The sequence below is a fragment of the Dermochelys coriacea genome, chromosome 1 (genome assembly GCF_009764565.3).
Source record: "Dermochelys coriacea isolate rDerCor1 chromosome 1, rDerCor1.pri.v4, whole genome shotgun sequence".
Taxonomy (NCBI): domain Eukaryota; kingdom Metazoa; phylum Chordata; order Testudines; family Dermochelyidae; genus Dermochelys; species Dermochelys coriacea.
In genome coordinates this window covers 140,265,214-140,283,928 of record NC_050068.2, presented here as the reverse complement: position 1 = coordinate 140,283,928, position 18,715 = coordinate 140,265,214, and the positions used below count along the sequence as shown (strand labels likewise).

At 39.9% G+C, this 18,715-nt stretch overlaps 1 protein-coding gene across 5 annotated transcripts in view; it reads left to right on the top strand.

Annotated features, from left to right (window-relative positions):
* The window catches only part of RPS6KA3 (ribosomal protein S6 kinase A3), a 132,658-nt gene that overhangs the window by 65,089 nt on the left and 48,854 nt on the right, over positions 1-18,715 (top strand). For all 5 annotated transcript variants that reach the window (XM_043504731.1, XM_038398566.2, XM_038398557.2 and 2 more), the window contains 3 exons: positions 6,259-6,296; positions 6,611-6,753; positions 11,154-11,224. In XM_043504731.1, the coding sequence (XP_043360666.1) occupies positions 6,259-6,296; positions 6,611-6,753; positions 11,154-11,224 (252 nt within the window). The remainder of the gene's footprint in view (positions 1-6,258; positions 6,297-6,610; positions 6,754-11,153; positions 11,225-18,715) is intronic.

Sequence of the window (18,715 nt, the reverse complement as noted above, 5' to 3'; positions counted from 1 at the left end):
TATATCTGTTCTGTCCCAATATTCACTTTATCTTGCAAATACTTGCCAGCAGTATAAGGTCTCAACAGACAAAGCTTAATTCTGGGCCATTGTTCCCAAAGTTGATTTAGCATTTGTTTGTTGTTCAGGAAGTAATTCTTTTCCTATCCTGAAAGATTCCTCGCAAAACCAAAGAGATGTATTTTTTTTTATTTTTCCTATCCACATCTGACTCTCTATAGTCATTCCTTCTGCTTAGCTAGAGTCCTGGTTTGTATATCTTACTGAACTTAATACTCTTCCAGATGAACCCTCCCTTCAGAGTTCTTAGAATCACGTCCTGCAAGTCTTGATATCTTCTAAGTAACTCTGATACCTAAGAGGATTCCATCAGTTTTCCCATCATAGCTGTTGGTGTCCTCCTGACTTCCTGAGCCTTCTAGCTAAAGTCCTAGAGAAGGAGGGAACAACTCTGCTAAATATAGTATTATGGCTTTCTTTCTTCAGGGACAGACTTTCTGGGGAGCTTTTTAATCGGGTTCTTAAGGACTAAACAAGAGTGAGAACTCTGCTTTCTGCTTAATAAAATCCTCAAGTTTCCATCTCTGATGTAACTTCAGATTGTGCACTGTTTTCTATAAACAGATCAGAAGATAAAATTATTAATCCTGTAGCAGAAGAGGCATGACACCAAGAGGTAGGGGACAGGAAACCCAGTTCCCATTTTTCCAAGACCTATGACTGTATGGAGAACCTGAAAAGTCTACAGATTAGGAGTCACTCTTTTTATTTAAAGCACATATGGACAAGTGTCACAAGTGGTTGAGAGCCATCTTTTGTGGATTATCTGGGTATCCCTTCTCAGTGTCTGTAACTTTGTTATACTTTTTCACTCCTGCTGGCAAGGGAGACAGTAGTTCTAAAGACTGTTCAACACCTTCTGGCTATAGGTTCCAGGACTCATGCACTCACATAAGCAATGCTGGGTTAGTTACTCTATTTATTTCATTGTGAGCAATGACTCCAAGGAAGAATGGCATATTCTGAACCTCATATATGTAGTTCAAGGTGGAATTCTACCCAATGAGTGATCCTAATCATAGCCCTGAAAAATGCTCTGACTTCTATTGACATGCAGAATGTCTAGCTGTATATTCCCATTACTTCTTGGAACTAATGGTACTTTCATTTTTACTTCAGAAGAGTTAATCTATGATATTTTGCTCTCCACATCAGTCTGTCCTCTCTGCCTTAAGTCTTTGACAAGCCATTGGTTGTAATGACAGCACACCTGTGGAAGCATAGACTAGCAGTTCATATCTACATAGATTTTGTCTAGACCAGGACATTTCAGTAAAGAATAAATATTTTCCTGCTTTTATTGAAAAGGTTAGCCTGCCTCCAGATGCAATATCTGGACACATCTTGATAGAATCATCCTGTTAGAGGAAAGTCAAGCAAACTATCTGGGTTCAAATCTGCAATACTGTCTGCTTCTCCTGGGAATAGATGCAGCTAGTTGGACCCTGTCTTGAAGTGATACTTTAGCCTCACTTTCACTTCTGGACTCTCAAGATGAAGTCAGGAACAGCTGCAGTCAACCATACTTGGACCCAAACTAATTAATAAGTAGTCGTCTTAAGGTCAGAATTTAATGCTCCAGTCTCCCTAAAGGGAACTTGCCTAGGCAAATTCTGGTGAGTGGTTTTGACCAGAGATGTGAATCTTTCCAGTTAGGAACATGTGGCTGGGGGGAGGGCAGGATTGAGGATGGTAGTCTTATTTTGGGGTCTTTAGATGCTAGTAAAATAACAAAAGAATAAGTTGGTCTAATGGAAGTGGTCTCACTTAGAGTCCAGCTCCATTAAATGTTTAAAAGATTAGAGCTTATCGAAGTCTTTGTTTCCCCTCGGGGGATTCTGCCAGGAAAGATCTCCTAGTCTGGACAGACAACTTCATTGTTGTAGTTTACTTGAATCAGCAAACCAAGTATTCCTGGAGTCCCTCCTGCTATTTCACTGGACACAGAAAGAAATCTAGTGGCACTCCAAACCCATTACTTTGCAGGAAATTTAAATCGGTTTGCAAGTGGCCTAAGCCAGGTCTGATGTCCTTTTGAAGAGTGTGGAATCTCTTCCTTTATATGTTTCAGGACATAGAGGCTACATGGTGACTCCCATCCTTGTTCACGTTCTTCAGGTTGGTTTGGACTTCCAGGTTGGGCTTTCCATATATTTCATGAGGCAGCAAATCTTGGCCCTCACAGAATACCCATTTATTATGGGTTTGCAGCTCCTTACAAAAAACTTCTCTCAGGTACAGCTATGGATTAAACCTCCCATTAGACCCTTTATTTGTACCTGCCAGTTTAATCAGGGCTGGCAAACTCTCTGTATTTGGCCACTCCAGCATATCAAATTCTATAAACTGTTTCCTAAAGACACGGTGGCTCTTCACTCTTTGCCCTTTTTTGTTTATAGGTGTTCTACCACTTTCCATCAAAATCAAGTGGTGGTTCCCCCCCTTTTTCTGCCATTGTTATGAAGAATTGTCTTCATTCCCTGGATGTCAGGAGGGCCTTGAATTTCCATATCAGTAGGACCCAGGATTTGAGGGTCAGTGAATGCTTTTGTTTTTTGTGTAGGTTCTAAGAAGGGTCACAATAATCATAAAAATGATTAGATGGATCAGAATCAAGAGCCTACCTGAGGACACATTCAAGAAGAGTGAATTCCTTACGGGATGCAGTCCCTTAGACACACTCAGGCAATGAGAGGGCAAAATTTGCATATGACACACAGTTATTGAGAGAAAAAAGAAAAGGAGTACTTGTGGCACCTTAGAGACTAACAAATTTATTAGAGCATAAGCTTTCGTGAGCTACAGCTCACTTCATCGGATGCATTTGGTGGAAAAATTTTGTTTTTTTCCACCAAATGCATCCGATGAAGTGAGCTGTAGCTCACGAAAGCTTATGCTCTAATAAATTTTAGTCTCTAAGGTGCCACAAGTACTCCTTTTCTTTTTGCGAATACAGACTAACACGGCTGCTACTCTGAAACCAGTTATTGAGAGAAATCCAAAGAAGACAGTGCAGAACTTCAGGGGGACCTAGCCAAGCTATGTGGTCATCATGATGGCAAATTGAATTCAGTGTCAATAAATGCAAAGTAATGCACATAGCATGGAAAACTCAGCACTACTTATATACCTTACTGGGTTCTAAATTAACAGTATTAATTGAAGAAAAAGTATCTGGTCATCTTTGTGGACAGCTCAGTGAAAACCTATGCTCAATGAGCAACTGCAGTTAAAAAAGCAAATCACATTAGGATGCATAAGGAATGGGATGGAGAGAAATACAGAAAATATTACAATGCTAATATATAAATCAGTGATTATTCTCATCTGGATTACTGGGTTTAATATTGGTCACCCCATCTCAAAAAGACTATTACAGAATTAGGGGGTTCAGAGAGAGGCAACAAGAATGAGTTAGGGAAATGGAAAAAACTTTCATGAAAATAAATTGAAAAGAGTGGGATTGTTTACCTGAGAAAAGAGACATGTAATAAGGGTCAGGACAAAAGTATACAAAATAATTAATGGTATAGCAAAGGTATGTTGGGAGCGTCTGTTCTCCCTTATTACACAAGACAGGACAATAAAATAGAAGAGCAATAAAACTGATACTTTTTCACACACGTAATTAGACTGGGGAACTTACTGCTTCAAGATGTTGTTGATGCAATATTCAGAGGAATTGGATATTTATATGGATAACAAGAATATCCAGAGTTACAGTTAATGAAAAAAATAAAGTAATTTAAAATTTCATGCTTCCTAGCATAAGCCAATCTCTAACTATTAGGGGTTCAGATGAGACTTTGATAAGCACCACTTTATCTCATGTATGTCTGCTGCAGGGCTTCTTGCAACTTCATGTGAGGCATCTGGTGCTGGCTACTGTCAAGACAGTATACTGGCTTAGATGGCCCACGGGTCTGATCCAGTAGGGTAATTCCTATGCCTCTTAATGAAGAGAGAGAGTGTTGCTTTGGAAGAGGACTGCAAACTGGCAATTTGGTTTCACATGCATGCCCTTACTGTGCATTATAGAACTAGATACCTATCTACGCCTAGTGCTCCTTTTGGTAGCATTGTCTTTTGACTTTGTTCTTTGAAAAGTAATTCCTCTGTGTTGTGGAAATGGGATTGCTATAGACTAAGCTGGTTTACTCAAAGAATAGATACTTTTTCTTACCCAGAAATGGTTGTATTCTTATGAAACCAGCTCAGTCCACAATGACCAAACTTACAGTGGAACTGTTTCTGTGTTCATTCTGTAACTAGTACCTTCCCCTTTTCTGAAAGGTATTGTGCTTAGGACAGTGTTGTTTGCAGAATGTTGCCTCATTTTCTTTTTTTGGTTTTACATAAATGTTCCCTGTTGATTCTAATGGAGCTCTTCTTTAACCTGATACGTGCCTTGGTCAAAGCATAAGTTGTCTTCTGTCCTATTTGTAACTACTCTAATTAGTACTATGGCAATGGATAGTAGCATGCTCAGGAGGAACTTGGGGACACATGAATTATGTTCTAAAATCCTGCACTTTCCTTTGGTTGCTTATGTCTATACAACCATGAGGTGGATGAAAACTCGTTAAATTGTAAACTGAGCTGGTTTCATCAAAGAAATACCATTTACTGGTAAGAACATTTTTCTAAGCTGGTGAGGAATGTCTTCCATATACTTAAAAAATACCACACCCAGTTTGAGAAGTAAATCACTTTTCAAAACCACCTTTTCTATAGGATCCATGATGGTTCCTACATAGTTGGAGAACAGCCAGGTATTCTACCACTAGAAGCAGCACAGGTTAATAAATAAACACTATTTTCAAAACTTTGCTGGCCTCATCAATACTACTGTGCAAACAAGAAAGTGAATGAAGTTAGTTTTATGATCCTTTTAAAATACAGAAGACGGGGAAAACTTGTTTGCCAAAAGTAAAAGGATAAAAATATCAAGGAAGGAGAACTTAAGAGCTTTTAGGATAATAAAATTGTTTTTAAAAATTACTCCGTTCAATCTTGTGTTTCCTTTTTTAATAAATGTTTTAATTATAGCTAAAGTAGAAAAAAATGAAATCAAGCATACTGTACTTTCTAGAAATTGTACATTGACTAAATGATGTATCCTTCGTAGATTTCCTGTTCTTGGGTTTAAGCCTTGGGCCTGTCTGTCTGAGTTAACTAGCAGAGGTCAAAATTATTTAGACGTTTTGGTTGAGGTCCTCATTCCCACTGTATGAGTTGTTCTTTTAAATGTATACTGTCTCAATTCTCAGAGAGAGCCTGAGCCTATAGCACGTTGAGCACTCTAAACTCCTGTTCTGTCAGTGGGAGTTGATGATGCTTAGAATCTGAAGGGAAGCACTCAGAACGTTACAAGATCAAGTCCAAAGAAAGCATAAAAGTAAATGGCAACACAGCACAGCTTTAAGTAAAGGTTTAAAAGGAACTTGACAGCATCCATTTAAAGTTGTTAGCACTTCCATTGAAACTCCAAAGATAGATAACACACATGAAAAGCACTATATAAGAGCTATTTGTTATATTAAAAAAAATGCTTCAGAGAAACAGTGTTGGTCCTTAGAATATTCAATGTTATGTGTAAGTTTCCCTGCTCACTTCGAGTATCGTGGATAGAAAATTTAGGATTAAAGAACTGTTGCTGCCATGTGCACTACTAGCAAATACCTTTCAATTACATGGAATTCTTGAGACACATTCTGCGTTCATTCACATTCTTTACTATGAAAGGAGGAAAAAGTTGTCCACTGAAATCTTTAGCTTTTTATTATTGTGACTTTGTCTTTACAGATGTTTTTAATGTTAAAGTATATAACTAGGATTGAGACACAACTTCTGAATTCCTTGGCTTTCATTAGGTTCTGATCCTGCAAACTGCCCAGCACAGACCCAAGAGTCTATCTGAGAAGAGCAGCTTGTAGGAATGGGGCCTTAGACACACTGAACAACACACTGAATGCATGTTTTTGTAACTTTATTAAATATATCCCTTTTCTATTACTGTAAATTCCAAAAATTATTCTTCTGACCAGTAGTTTCCTTAGATTTTCACTGTTACATGTGTCTGTTTTTGTTGATGTTACTCTTTAAAGTTCTGTTCTTATTTAAAGTTCTTTTGATTGTCAGTACACTTTCTAAAACAAGGTTAAAAGATGCTTTCAACTGCCTTTTTTTTTTTTTAAGTATACTTCTTGACGAAGAAGGACATATCAAATTGACAGGTAAGTAAAAATAAATTCCTGTTTATGAAAAGTTTTTAATTCATAAGTTGTCTGAATGTTTGTTTTTTAAAGGAATATAGTAAAATCTGAATTATTTTATTTTGCATTGCAAGTAATTTTGCAGGACAGATGGTGATATTTAACATGGACTAAATGAAGTATTTTTTAAATCTGATTTAAAAAATAAAAAGAAATGATATGACCACTAATGTGACTTTTTTTCATAGTTTTATAGCTTTTGTGTTAGATATATTTGTATGCTTAGAAATTCTTAGCCAGTAGGAAAATTTCATTTCAGATTGTATTTTTTTCAGATTTTGGCTTAAGCAAAGAGTCGATCGATCATGAAAAGAAAGCGTATTCCTTCTGTGGGACAGTAGAATATATGGCACCAGAGGTAGTTAATCGACGAGGCCACACACAGAGTGCAGACTGGTGGTCTTTTGGTGTTTTAATGGTAGGTTTCTGGTGAATATAAATCATAGCAAAAGGTGGGTTATGACAGGCTTAACCCAGTCACATGAATTTATTGGTAATTAGTACTACTGTTCAGTTTGGATCAACAGCACGGTTCAGATCTCATCACATCACTGATATCATTCCACCTTTTTTGTTTTGCTTGAATGGAATATCGTGTGCCTATGACCCTTCTTAACTGAGACTGATAGAAAAATGAAAGTGTTCAGAAAAGCTTGCTTTTCAAAAGTGAAAAATATTTTCCATATAGATTCAAATTTTGAAACTTTAAAATTGAATTCAATCACAGAAAATAGTTTTTTAGGAGTAAAATTTTCTGATCATCTTAGCCATCTCAGTTTCAAACTAACGGAATAATGAAAGCTCCTTTATTTGCACAGAGATAGAATTTAGAGTTGCACTGAGCTGATTACAGACTTTCAGCTGTTGCTTAGAAGGGCCATGTATATGATATTTCATCAAAAAATAAGTTCCATTAAATTGATAAAAAATTTTACCAGACAGAATTTTTTTTAACATTTATAACAAATGCAGGTATTTTTGAAAAGGAAAAAAGGATTGTTTGAAAGTTTAAGAATGCCAAATAGAGTTTTATACTTTAAAAATCATATGATTTTTTTCACATTAAGATCAAATGATATTTTAAAAAAAAAGATTTTTTATCTTTTGCTGCTTCTGCAATACCTGTATAATTATGACAACACAGTCTCTATGTGTGCCTTATGATCTGATAAGGAGACTCTTTATTATTTGATCTGAAAATACACCCTATCTTTTGAATATGTAAAATGCTGTTGTGGTATGGAAAATGACTGTAAAAAAGGCATCTGATTACTGAGATCTTACATTTGTGTTTTGTCAGTCATATCTGCATACTTGACTAACAAGAATACATTTTCACTACTTCTTCCAGCACTGTGCAGCCCATACTCAGTGAGGGTGCTCTGTATTCTTTTCTGGCTTGGGCATCATCAGAAAAAAACTGAGATTCTGCAATCAGATTGTAATTCAGTATGGATGGAAAACGAGCTAGAAAGAACATAATTTGAGGTTTAGATCCCAGATTGAGTTTGCAGAGCTGGTAACTAAAATAATAATTAAAAAAAGTCTCTTTTTATGTCTGAACTGAACATGTTAAAATTGGAAACCATGAAGCGTCATTAAACATGGCTGAATGTCATTTTTAGAATCCAATTGCACTTTTCTTAAAAATACTTTGGCTGTTGATCTGCTGGAGGGTGAATTGAGAAGTATAACACTTCAGAAAAAACTATTTCAAATACTATGGAAGTTTGTCAAAGTATCTTTCCATAAAATATTTTTTTTTTTTTTTTTTGTAGCTTGTATCTCTGACTCCTTAGGTTAATTTATCTCGGAACATGAGCTATCTAAATGGATGTTCAGTTAATCTTATTTTGCTTATTTTGAGGAACCCAGTGCAAGAAGTCTTCATGATTACTTCAGCCTCTACCCAGTGTAGCTAAGACCTGTTTGTTCAGTAGCTTCTTTTGGTAAAACAGTTCTTCCTAACTGATTAATAAAACAAATTGCTCCTTCGTTCCTGCAGTTCCTTATATAGATGGTAGGCAAGGCGTGCAATACTTGGAATTCTACTTAAAACTGTAGAGGAGACGGATGATCTCACTAATAACTGTAATTTTTCACATCATTTCATTTCCTTTATCAGTGTATGCTTTCCCATTCACACATCCTGTTTATTTTCACTTTGCATCAGTTACAAGAAGCAGTCATGTGGCGGAAAAGTGTGTGTGCGCAAGAACTTGCGTGTACACACTACCAAGGATAGTGTGTGTGTGTGTGTGTGCTAGATATTGTAATTATCAAAATTTAACATTTTAGGGTGGGATTTTCAAAAGTGCTCAGCATTGGCTGAAGTCTGCTCCCATTGAAGTCAAGGTATTTAGGATTGACTTCAGTAAGAGCTGAATAAGGCCAATCCTGAACATTTTTGAAAATCCTATTCCTAAAGTATTCTGGGTCCTATGTAGTCTTTTGGGGAGGAGGGCAGAGAGATCTTAGATGAAGATATGTGGAAATGACATATATGAACTCCAATTACAAGAGGATAACTTAGTTTTGTTTAGTTTTTTGTTGATGGAACTTGTACATTTTATGAAATATCTCATAAATAGAATCTCACTAACTCGTATGAAGTGTGAGACTTGTGTATTTGCAAACTTTGCAGATTAGAAGTAAGTAAACAAACCTCAGAAAATAATTATACTGTGCAATACAATTTACTTTGTTCTTTTAGTTCGATAAATGTAGGTAGTTTAAATTTGTTATTTATTTCATAGTACACAATTGAATGTACAGAGTAATTTTTAAAAAATCAAGTCTTGATAAGATTAGCCCTTTCTCCAGCACACTTTGCCAAGAAGTGTGGTAAGATTATCAGATTTGTAGTTCAGCAAAGTGAGAAGTAGTGAAATTATGCTATATTAGCATTATATTAAATAGAATAAAATGGTTAGCTGAACAATTTGTTTCCAAAGTCAGGAAATGCAAAATTCCAGGCTTCAACTGCTATGTTAAGTTGGCAGCATCTCATATCCCTATATGTTTTATGAAATAATTTTTATAAAAAGCTAGCTATTTAGGCATGGGTTTTAATAAGTGCATGAGTGCTATTGTACTTGCATATTTTGTAGCTGAGACTACTGCATTTGTATATGTAGTCGGGTTATTGTTCACTCAGAATTACAATTTCAAACTTTTGGGCCATAATGAGAAATCGGGAATAAAATATACTATGTATGCAATATGACTACATTAACATAAGCATTCAAACCTGAACTTTTATCATTTCATGACTTGGTGATTTTAAATGACCAACTATAAAACTTAATTAACATATTTTTGAATTAAATTCTCTAGGTTTTATGAAGCAAAAAATCTTGAAGGCATAAGCACTTATGCTGTTTTACAATTCCGTACCTTACACCACCTCACAACATCTGAAGGATTTAACCTTTAAAACTACCTTGAATATATAGGACGACTTAAACTGCCATATAGTGGAATAAGTGCTAAAACTGATGATTACATAATTTGACAAGTGTGCATTTACGGAAGTACTTAAGCTTCTTCAACTGTTTAAAGTGTACTTTTCTCTTAAAGGTGACAGTAAAAATGGCATTATGTGTTACCATATTGTGTTGCAGGTCATATTTGTTCAGATTACAAATAAAAAGCTATTTTTTCTAACTGTTAAAAAGAATATAGCTTGTGATGTTCTCATGAATTATCCACAGTAATAAAACATCTGCCCTCAATTATACCTTGCAACTTTATTACATCTAGTGAGGCTGCACAGGAGATGAAATTGGCCTGGCAATTGGAGATTAATAAACAATTATTTAAACAATTTATGAACCTGAATAGCAGAACAAAGTTGGTTCTATAGTGCTTGCAGGAGTAAAAGATAGTTACCTTTCCCCCCCCCCCCCAAAGGAGATAAGAGCCTGAATACAGATACACCAGGTTTGTAGACTAAGAATGTGCCTCATTTATACAGACAAGATAGGTGAGGCATTTTCTGTTGTTGGACCAACTTCTAATGGTGAAAGAGACAAGCTCCACAGAGCTCTTCTTCAACTCTGTGTGTTTCAAAAGCTTCTCTCTTTCACCAACAGAAAGTGGTCCAATAAAAGACATTACCTCACCTGTCTACCTGGTCTCTCTAATATCCCGGGACCAACAAGGCTACAATACTGCAAACCTCTTTTATACAGTCACTTTCAGAATGGAACAGTATTTTAAAAGTGGCGGTTGCCCATTAAAAGGCATTGTAAAATATGTAAAATATGTATGCATGTACAATGCCGGTCTTCTATTCGCAAGTCCTCATACATTCCCCCATACATATGCAATAACCACCTTTTAATTGTGAGTAACTTCATTATCCAACTACTTTTTTTTTTCCCCTAATAAAGACTATTTATATTGTTTCACCATTATTTAGACATCTGGCAATATTTTTTACCTGGGAAAACTATTTTTTGTCCCCTTGAAAAACTCAAATAACTAAAGCTTATTTTGCTCAAGCTCCCAAAGAAAGTTGTATTTAGGGGAAAAAACAAGCATAGAAAATTACGGCTGATAAAAAGGTGAATTTTTCAGAAAGTTAGAAGTATGTGAACACAGAGTAATGGTGGAAACTGTTTTGCAAACGTAAGTTCAGTAAGTGCTTCCAGGTCTTTGCAATAATTAAAACTTGTAGCACAAGCAGTTGCTTTGCAAAGTCTTAATTTTTGATATGCATGACTTTTAAAATATTATTCTGTTAAGTAGTTTTATCAAAAATTAGGTTTTGTCCAAGTCTTTTAATGTAATTGATGCAAGTTTTACTCTGTACAGTTTGAAATGCTCACGGGTACTCTACCTTTCCAAGGGAAAGACAGAAAAGAAACCATGACTATGATTCTCAAGTGAGTACACTCTTACTTATATGTCTTCTACAGGGATGCCCTCTGGGCTGCAAATCTAATTTCTTCTCCTCTCTCATTTTCCAAGGTATTGGTAAATCCTCACTTGCCATTCCTATTCCACTTTATAAATTCCCTTTTCCACCCACCTAGTTTGCCCGTTCCTCCAATCCTTTCCCTTAGTTGCAAAGAATTTCATATCGTCCTTTTAATCTAATATTTCCCTAATTTATAACAATATCTTCCCAATTTTGTGCACATGATATTTCATTATCCTCTTCTGCCTTCCTCTTTATTGCACTCTACACATTTTTGACACAATCCTGTCTTTTAAGAAAATAGTTTCCGTCATCTTTTCCTGTTTGTTCCCTTCTCCTCCTCCTGCTGCTTACACTACCTCCATTGCTAACAGTGCTCTCCCCTGGTACCTTCCCCTAGCTTTCCAAAATCTACATCCACCTTTGACCCTCATGAACTTGCGCTGTCTCTAATCTTCTGAGTCATCTTGCTGACAGTATCCTTGACTTTTCAATATGGGCTTTGGTTTTGCTTTAGCTATAGCATGGAAATTGCTTACTTTTGTGTAGTTAATGATCTTATTTCTGCTGATGAGGACTTGCTGCCTCTCCTCGTTCTCCTTGACCTCAGTACAATCTTTGATATGGTGGAACTCTTCCCCTTCCAGACTTTGTCTTTACTTATGAAGAAATCTCTGGTTTCTTCATATCAGGGTTACATTCCTACCTATCAAGCCACTATTTCTGTTTCTCTTTAACTGTTCTGTGCTAGGACCATTCCGCTGTGGAGTCTCACAAGGCTCAGCTCTTGATCCCTCACTCTGTTTTCCCCCCTTTTGTCATTTTATCTCTGTCCTCCGTTTTAGCTACCACTTATATCAGGGGTTGGCAACCTTCCGCATGTGGCCCATCAGGGTAATCCGCTGACACGAGCTGCTTCCCGCAGCTCCCATTGGCCGGGAATGGCAAACTGTGGCTACTGGGAGCTGTGGGAGGCCGTGCCTGCGGACAGTCAACGTAAACAAAATGTCTCGTGGCCTGCCAGCGGATTACCCTGATGGGCCACATGCCGAAGATTGCCGACCCCGACTTATATATTGATTCCAAATTGTATCTTTAGACAGCTTTAATGACTCTTCCCTGTCCATTGACAACCTGTCTTGAAAAATTAAATTTATGGTTTCCTCTGATTCCTTCAACTAAATATCTCTGACAAAGAGGTGCATCAGTAAACATAATCCATCTCTTTTCTTTCCCTGTTTGACTCAGTTCTCCCATTTGCTTCTTTTCTACATGCCATCCTTGGCCTTGAAGTTTCCTTTTCCTTCTGCACCTCGTACATCTGTAAATCTATTTATCAATTCCAGTTTATGCCACATTGGCTGAAATCGTCATTCAAGGCTGAAATCCTCATTCATGTCATCATCTTCTGTTAATCTTAATTATTGCTAAGTTCTAACTCTCCAAACTCAAGCAGGTGTAGGCTGCTTCCCACCTTATGTTGCTCGTGGGGGAATTCTGCACCATTGTGGAGGGCAGAATTTTCACAGAAATTAATGATTTTTGTACTGAATTTCCTCCCCCCCTCCTCCCACCGAAATGGGCTGCAGAGCTACTGGCCACCACTAGGCAGCACTGGACCTGGCAGAGCCCAGCTTGCAAGTAGATGATGCTGCCGGGGGAGGGGAAGGGAGCTGGAGGCTACCGGGCAGCTGAAGTTCCCCGCACATCCTAAAGGAAGGAGGCAGTGTGCATGAAACTCCATATAAGCCCGGGACACAGCAACAGGTTGTTTCTCCCTCTGGATCCCTGGGCTCTGTGGGGGACGGCGTGAGAGTGTCTGGGCTGTGGGGTACCGCAGCTGGGTTCTGGGAGGCAGGGGGTGCGGGGATCTGGGATGGGGGGCCTGTAGCTGGGCTCTGGTGGGGAGGGGATGCATGCAAGTCGCCCCGCAGCTGGGCTCTGGGAGGAGAGGTGAGGATGTCTGGCCCTCCTGCTGGGCTCTGGGGGGAGGTAAGAGAGAAACAGGAACTGAGTTGTCTTAGGGGTTTCCTTAACTCTACTCCTGGAGGAATTTTGTGTGTCTGTATTGTTACAGACATCGGGCTGGTGTGTACTGGTTAGTAGGTTGATCTAAGTCACACTAGTTCAGTTACATAAGTTACGTAACTGAAGTTGACATAACTTGGGTCGACTTATAGCGGTGTCTACACCATGCTATGTTGATGGGAGAGACTCTCCCATCAACATAACTTCCATCTCTTGGGGAGGTGGAGTGCAGACATGGACAGGAAAGTGCTCTCCCATCAACTTAGCGTGTCTTCACCGGATCCACTTAATCGACACTGCTGCATCAATCGCAGTGGTGCTGATTTAGCTGGTAGTTTAGACTGACCATATATAGTTGTTGATAGGTATTTTGAAATAAATTACCAAAATAATTGAAACTGGTGTGATCGTATAGTATTATTTTGACAAATAAAATACGCAGAATTTTGCAGAATTATAAAATATTGTGCACAGAATTTAATTTTTTTATGGAAATTCCCCCCAGGAGTATTGTGTGCAAGAAGCACAAAATTATACATCATGGCCAGCCCGAGACAGCTGCTTCCCCCATAAATTTCAGGAGTCAATTCAAATTTCCCACCTCTTTTTTTAAAACTGTGGCTTTGTTTCTGCCTACCTCTCATATACCACATCTTTACATCCGTTACTCTGCTTATCCACATAGGACTTCTCTCTATTCTTCAGTGCAGTGTTTCTAAAGTTGGTACAAGAGCCTTCTCTGTGCTCTGCCATGTGAAACAGCCTGCTTATGTCTTTCTGGTTAATTGACTCTCCAGCTATTTTCATATCTCATCTGAGCATACATCTTTTCTCCCTTGCCTATACTGTTATTTTTTTATCTTCTAGATTTTAATTTCAACTTTGAAGCTATATTGTTTAATTAGGGTTATTGTACAAAAAATGTGATATAAAATAAAGGAATTATCCAAGTAGTTCTACAAGTAATTGTAAATGTTCTGTAACTATTTATTAATACATTAATTAATACATTGTATCTTGAATAACGTGCAGAGGTAAAAAACTTCAAAAATATTTAAAAAAATACTTTCTACTAAAATTTCCTTTTTATTATCCAACACTGTAAGAGCTATTGAAAACAGTACCGCTCTTTTCTTTGTAGTACTGAACTGTCTCATGTCTCTCCTCCCAAAATACTCTTAGAACCATTTACAGTTGTGGGAATGGTGTACTAAACACATGTTCCACTGTGCACTGTTTGAGGTACATTACTTCACTACTAGTCCTCTTCCCCTTAAATTCACACACAATACACTCTTCCTACAGTGCACTTACATTTGCTTGGGTTCTTTGCTTTCAAGACAGGACCAAGAAAGTTCTTTGTTTAAAATTGAGAAGTTTTGTCATTTGAAGGAATCAGTTTGCGGTAATGAGATTTAACTTTTTATGCAACTCTTTTCCTATCCAGTGCTTTTGTATAGGATTTTTCTCCACCCATTAGCAACTGGAGACAAGATTGCTGTCACTCATGCAGCCGTATAACCTAGAAACTCTCCATTGACAGTAGTCATTTTTGCTTTCTGCTGTGTGCAGTGGCCAGTTGAGGATTTTTAGAAGGATCCTCTGCCATAATGGAAAACAAGCAATGACAGTCCTACTTCCTGCAATTTAAGGAAAGGAAGTTATGTCCTGCAACTACAGGGCCCTTAGTACGGTTGGACCCACTACTTCCTCTGGTAGATGCAAAAACTCTAAAGTTTCAACGGGATTCTCTTTGTCCATTGAGCTACTTCTCCAAAGGTCAGTGGCACTTCTACTTTTAGACATAGATTTGGTTCTCTCAAAGCAGTCAATCTTCCATCCTGACTTGCCATAGTTAGGGCTGGTCTACACTACAAAATTAGGTCGACTTAATTTAGGTCAGCTGATAGCCATCACAGTACTTCAATTGGCTTTTGCTGTCCACACTACCCTCCTTCTGTCAGTGGTGTGCTTGCAGTGACTGAAGGAGGGGCACTGACAGCCGCACAGGGCTCACAGCAGGAGCCTGGCATGGGCTCAGGGAGCCTACCAGCAGTGAAATTGAAATTGTCAATTTTACAGCTACCTGCACCTCAGAGCAGCAGCCCAGGCTCACAACTGAAATTGACAAAAATATCAGTTTCACTGCTGTAGGCTCTGTGCTGTAAAATTGAGCCCCATGCCAGGCTCATAGCTCGGGCTGTCACTCTGGGGTTGAGGCTCCAGCTGTGAGCCCAGCACCAGGATCAGTTTCACAGCAGGGAGCCTACCAGCAGTAAAATTGACATTCTTGTCAGTTTCACATGTCCAGCTGCAAGACTTGCTGCTGCTCTGAGCCAGAGACAGTTGTGAAATTGACAAGAATGAGGGCCAACAGCTGAAGTAAATAATGTACAGACACTGCATCGCCCTAACTACACCGATGTAAGTGCTATGCCTCTCGTGGAGATGGAGTCATGTTGGTGTAGCGGGACACTTTGGCGGAAGCAGCATTCTAGTGTAGACGCTGACATGATTATGTTAACGTAAGCTGCCTTATGTTGACCTAATTCTGTAGTGTAGACCAAGCCTCACGTTCTAGTTTGAGGAGCTGTCTTATATGATTATCTATTTAAGAAGGGATTTTTAATCTTTCAGTATAATCTCAACACATCCGGTCTCCTGGTCTGTGGCCTGCAGTAGCGCTCTTGTGCTATTAGTCCACATGGTTGTCCTTCAGCAGCAATCAAGCAGCAGCACCCTGCTCCTTACTGTCTATCTCTCATGAATGGAAATATCATCTTGTAGAATGAGTGCAGTGAAAGGCACTGCATAGAAAATGCACGTATGATGTAACTACTAGAGGTTCAAGATCACCAGAGGAGGAGCTAATGATCAGGCACCATCACCACCAGTCAACTGATCTTTTTGATAATGTGTACTATAATATTGAAGAGCCAGTAGATAGAGAAGAGATTTTCTCCAACTTCTCCCCTGCAGAAAGAGAGAGTAAATTTGGTAACTTACTAAGGACCTGATTAATGGTGTGTGATGAGGTAGTGGGGAGGTGACTCTCTCCTGCAAGTAGCTTGGCTGATGGCACCTCTTGCTCAGAATAAAGGGAAGTTGGATACCCTCTTGTAGTCTGTGTTGTGGATCCTTGTGCAAGTGTAGAGGAATGGAAGAAACTTTGGGATGCGATGGGGAGACAGGTTAAGGGAGGGGAAAAAAGGAAATTGTATCTATCTTCTTCAAATAGATGCAGATGTGTATTTCAAGTAGGTGTGTGTGCACCCTGCTCGCCAGAGCCTTTTACCTAGCAGTATCCATAGAGGGGCAGCCCTCGTTCCTTTAGCCCCTCCATTGGCTATATGAGACAACATTGCCTCAAATACCTCTCCTCCCACCCTCAGCTCCTGCTCACCACCCGTCACCTGGAGTCAGAGCTCTGCGTGGCTATCATTTCATAACTTAGCACTTCATCCTCTTAGCCTAGTTTTATTGTTTATGGTCAAGTTAGAGTAAAAGTTTGACTATAGTATAGTGGTAGTGCTCCCTGGTGACGCCTTCACCAGCATTCAAGTATTGCCCTTCATGTGGAGTGGCAATTCCTAATAGTGACCTCTACAGGAGGTGCTTGCTCTGCCTTGGCAAAGTCCTACTACCTCCCATTGTGGGTCAGGGGCCTCCAAAGAGGTGCAGGAGTAGTTCTCTGTCATTGGCACCAAAGAGGAGGTTTCCAAAACCAATTGTGAGCACTCTAGGTCCCAGGGCGACTCTTCTGCCTGCCCTAAGAAGAGTGCAGACCGGCAAAGGTTGGCTTTGGTGTGTGGAATGGCACAGGTTCCTCTGACCCTCCCTTGGTATAGGGTAGGGAGAGTAGACATCTCATACCGTCGACTCCAGTTCCGGCCTCCAGGTGTCCATTGAGTCCAGTACTGGCGAGAATAATATCGGTGCCAACAGTGTTTGTGATGTCAGCAGACCGACTCTACCTTTCAGTCCCGTCTTTGCTGCTGTTTTAAGATTTTTGCAAGGCTGATGCCCACGATGGACCCTCCCCACCCCAGTTGGAGCATGCCATTGAACTCTCAGGCCCTTCGTCACTGCACCAGGAAGCCCCCCTCCTGGGGGTTGGTATGAACACTGTACCGGAGCCAGTTCAAGGTTTTTTAGTACCAGGCCCTTCCTCAGGACCAATGCAATTGACACCACAGACGGTTCTGTCAGGGTTGTTGCTGTCCCCTGGGATCAAGGCACTTGGGTGCTCTGTTACCAGTGTTTGCACTGGGACTAACCTTGCATGCAGCACTGATGGTGCTGACAACATTGGGAGAGCCAATTCTTTGTGTCACAGATGAGTTGGATAGCCTGTTGGCTACCTCCCTCAGAATCGGGGTCGTCTTGCTCCACTTTGCTGGAGGAAGTTCAAAGGCCATCAGTAAACTAGTATGGCTATTGGGTTGGCATGTGTCCCATGGCTGGGTTGGAGGCCCCTGGCCTGGCACCTACTGGCCACCAATGCCTTACCCATCTCAGTGGCCCCCTTGGGCTTATGGGAAGCTCCTTTCTCCCGGAGGTCTTGCTCATTGTCTAAGTCAAAAGCGAGATCGCCTGCTCGTGCTGCATTGGTGGCTGCAGTTTAGGAACGCCCACAGTTCCCCTTCCTGTGGAGCCGCTGGAGTTTCCCTGTCTGGAGATGCAGCCTCGGGCGCAGAACCTGCCTTTGACCCAGACAACAGCCTCATCTCCCTCCCTGGCCAATGCAGTGCTGCCTGGTTTGACCTCCCCTTCCATCCTGGAGGACTTTAAGGCATACCCAGACCTTTTATGTTATGTGGCCTCATCCCTTTGGTATTCAAGCAGTTTCTCCAGGAGAATACCCACAAACTCATGGATGTTTTCTAGTCCTCCATCCCTGAGATCATGGCCCTCCCAATTCATGAATTACTCCCAGATCCTGCGAGAGCCCTTTGGCATATGCCAGCCTCAGTACTGCTGATGGCCAAGTGCTTGGAGAAGCGCTATTTTGTGCTTGTACAGGAATATGAGGGGTTTTATTCCCATCTGGCCCCACACTCCTTGGTGGATACAGCAGTGAATGACAAGCCCAGCAGGGCAGGTTCAAGTCCACTCCCCAGAGAGAGAATCTAAGTGCCTGGACCTTTTGAGCAGAAAGATGTACACCTTCTTTTCACTATGGATGAGGATCGCGAACCAGCAAGCTTTGCTGGCCAAATGCGACTTCCTCAATTGGTGAGTTATGGCCATATTTGAGAACCAGTTGCCTGAAATTTATCACGGGAAGCCTCAGGCATTTGTCACTGAGGGCTGCTTGGTGACTAAAATGTCTTTGCAGTCTGCCCTTGATGTTGCAGACATGTCAGACAGGGCGATGGCCTTAGATTACTGTGAGGAGGGCTGCCTAGTTCCAGAACTCGGAGATCAT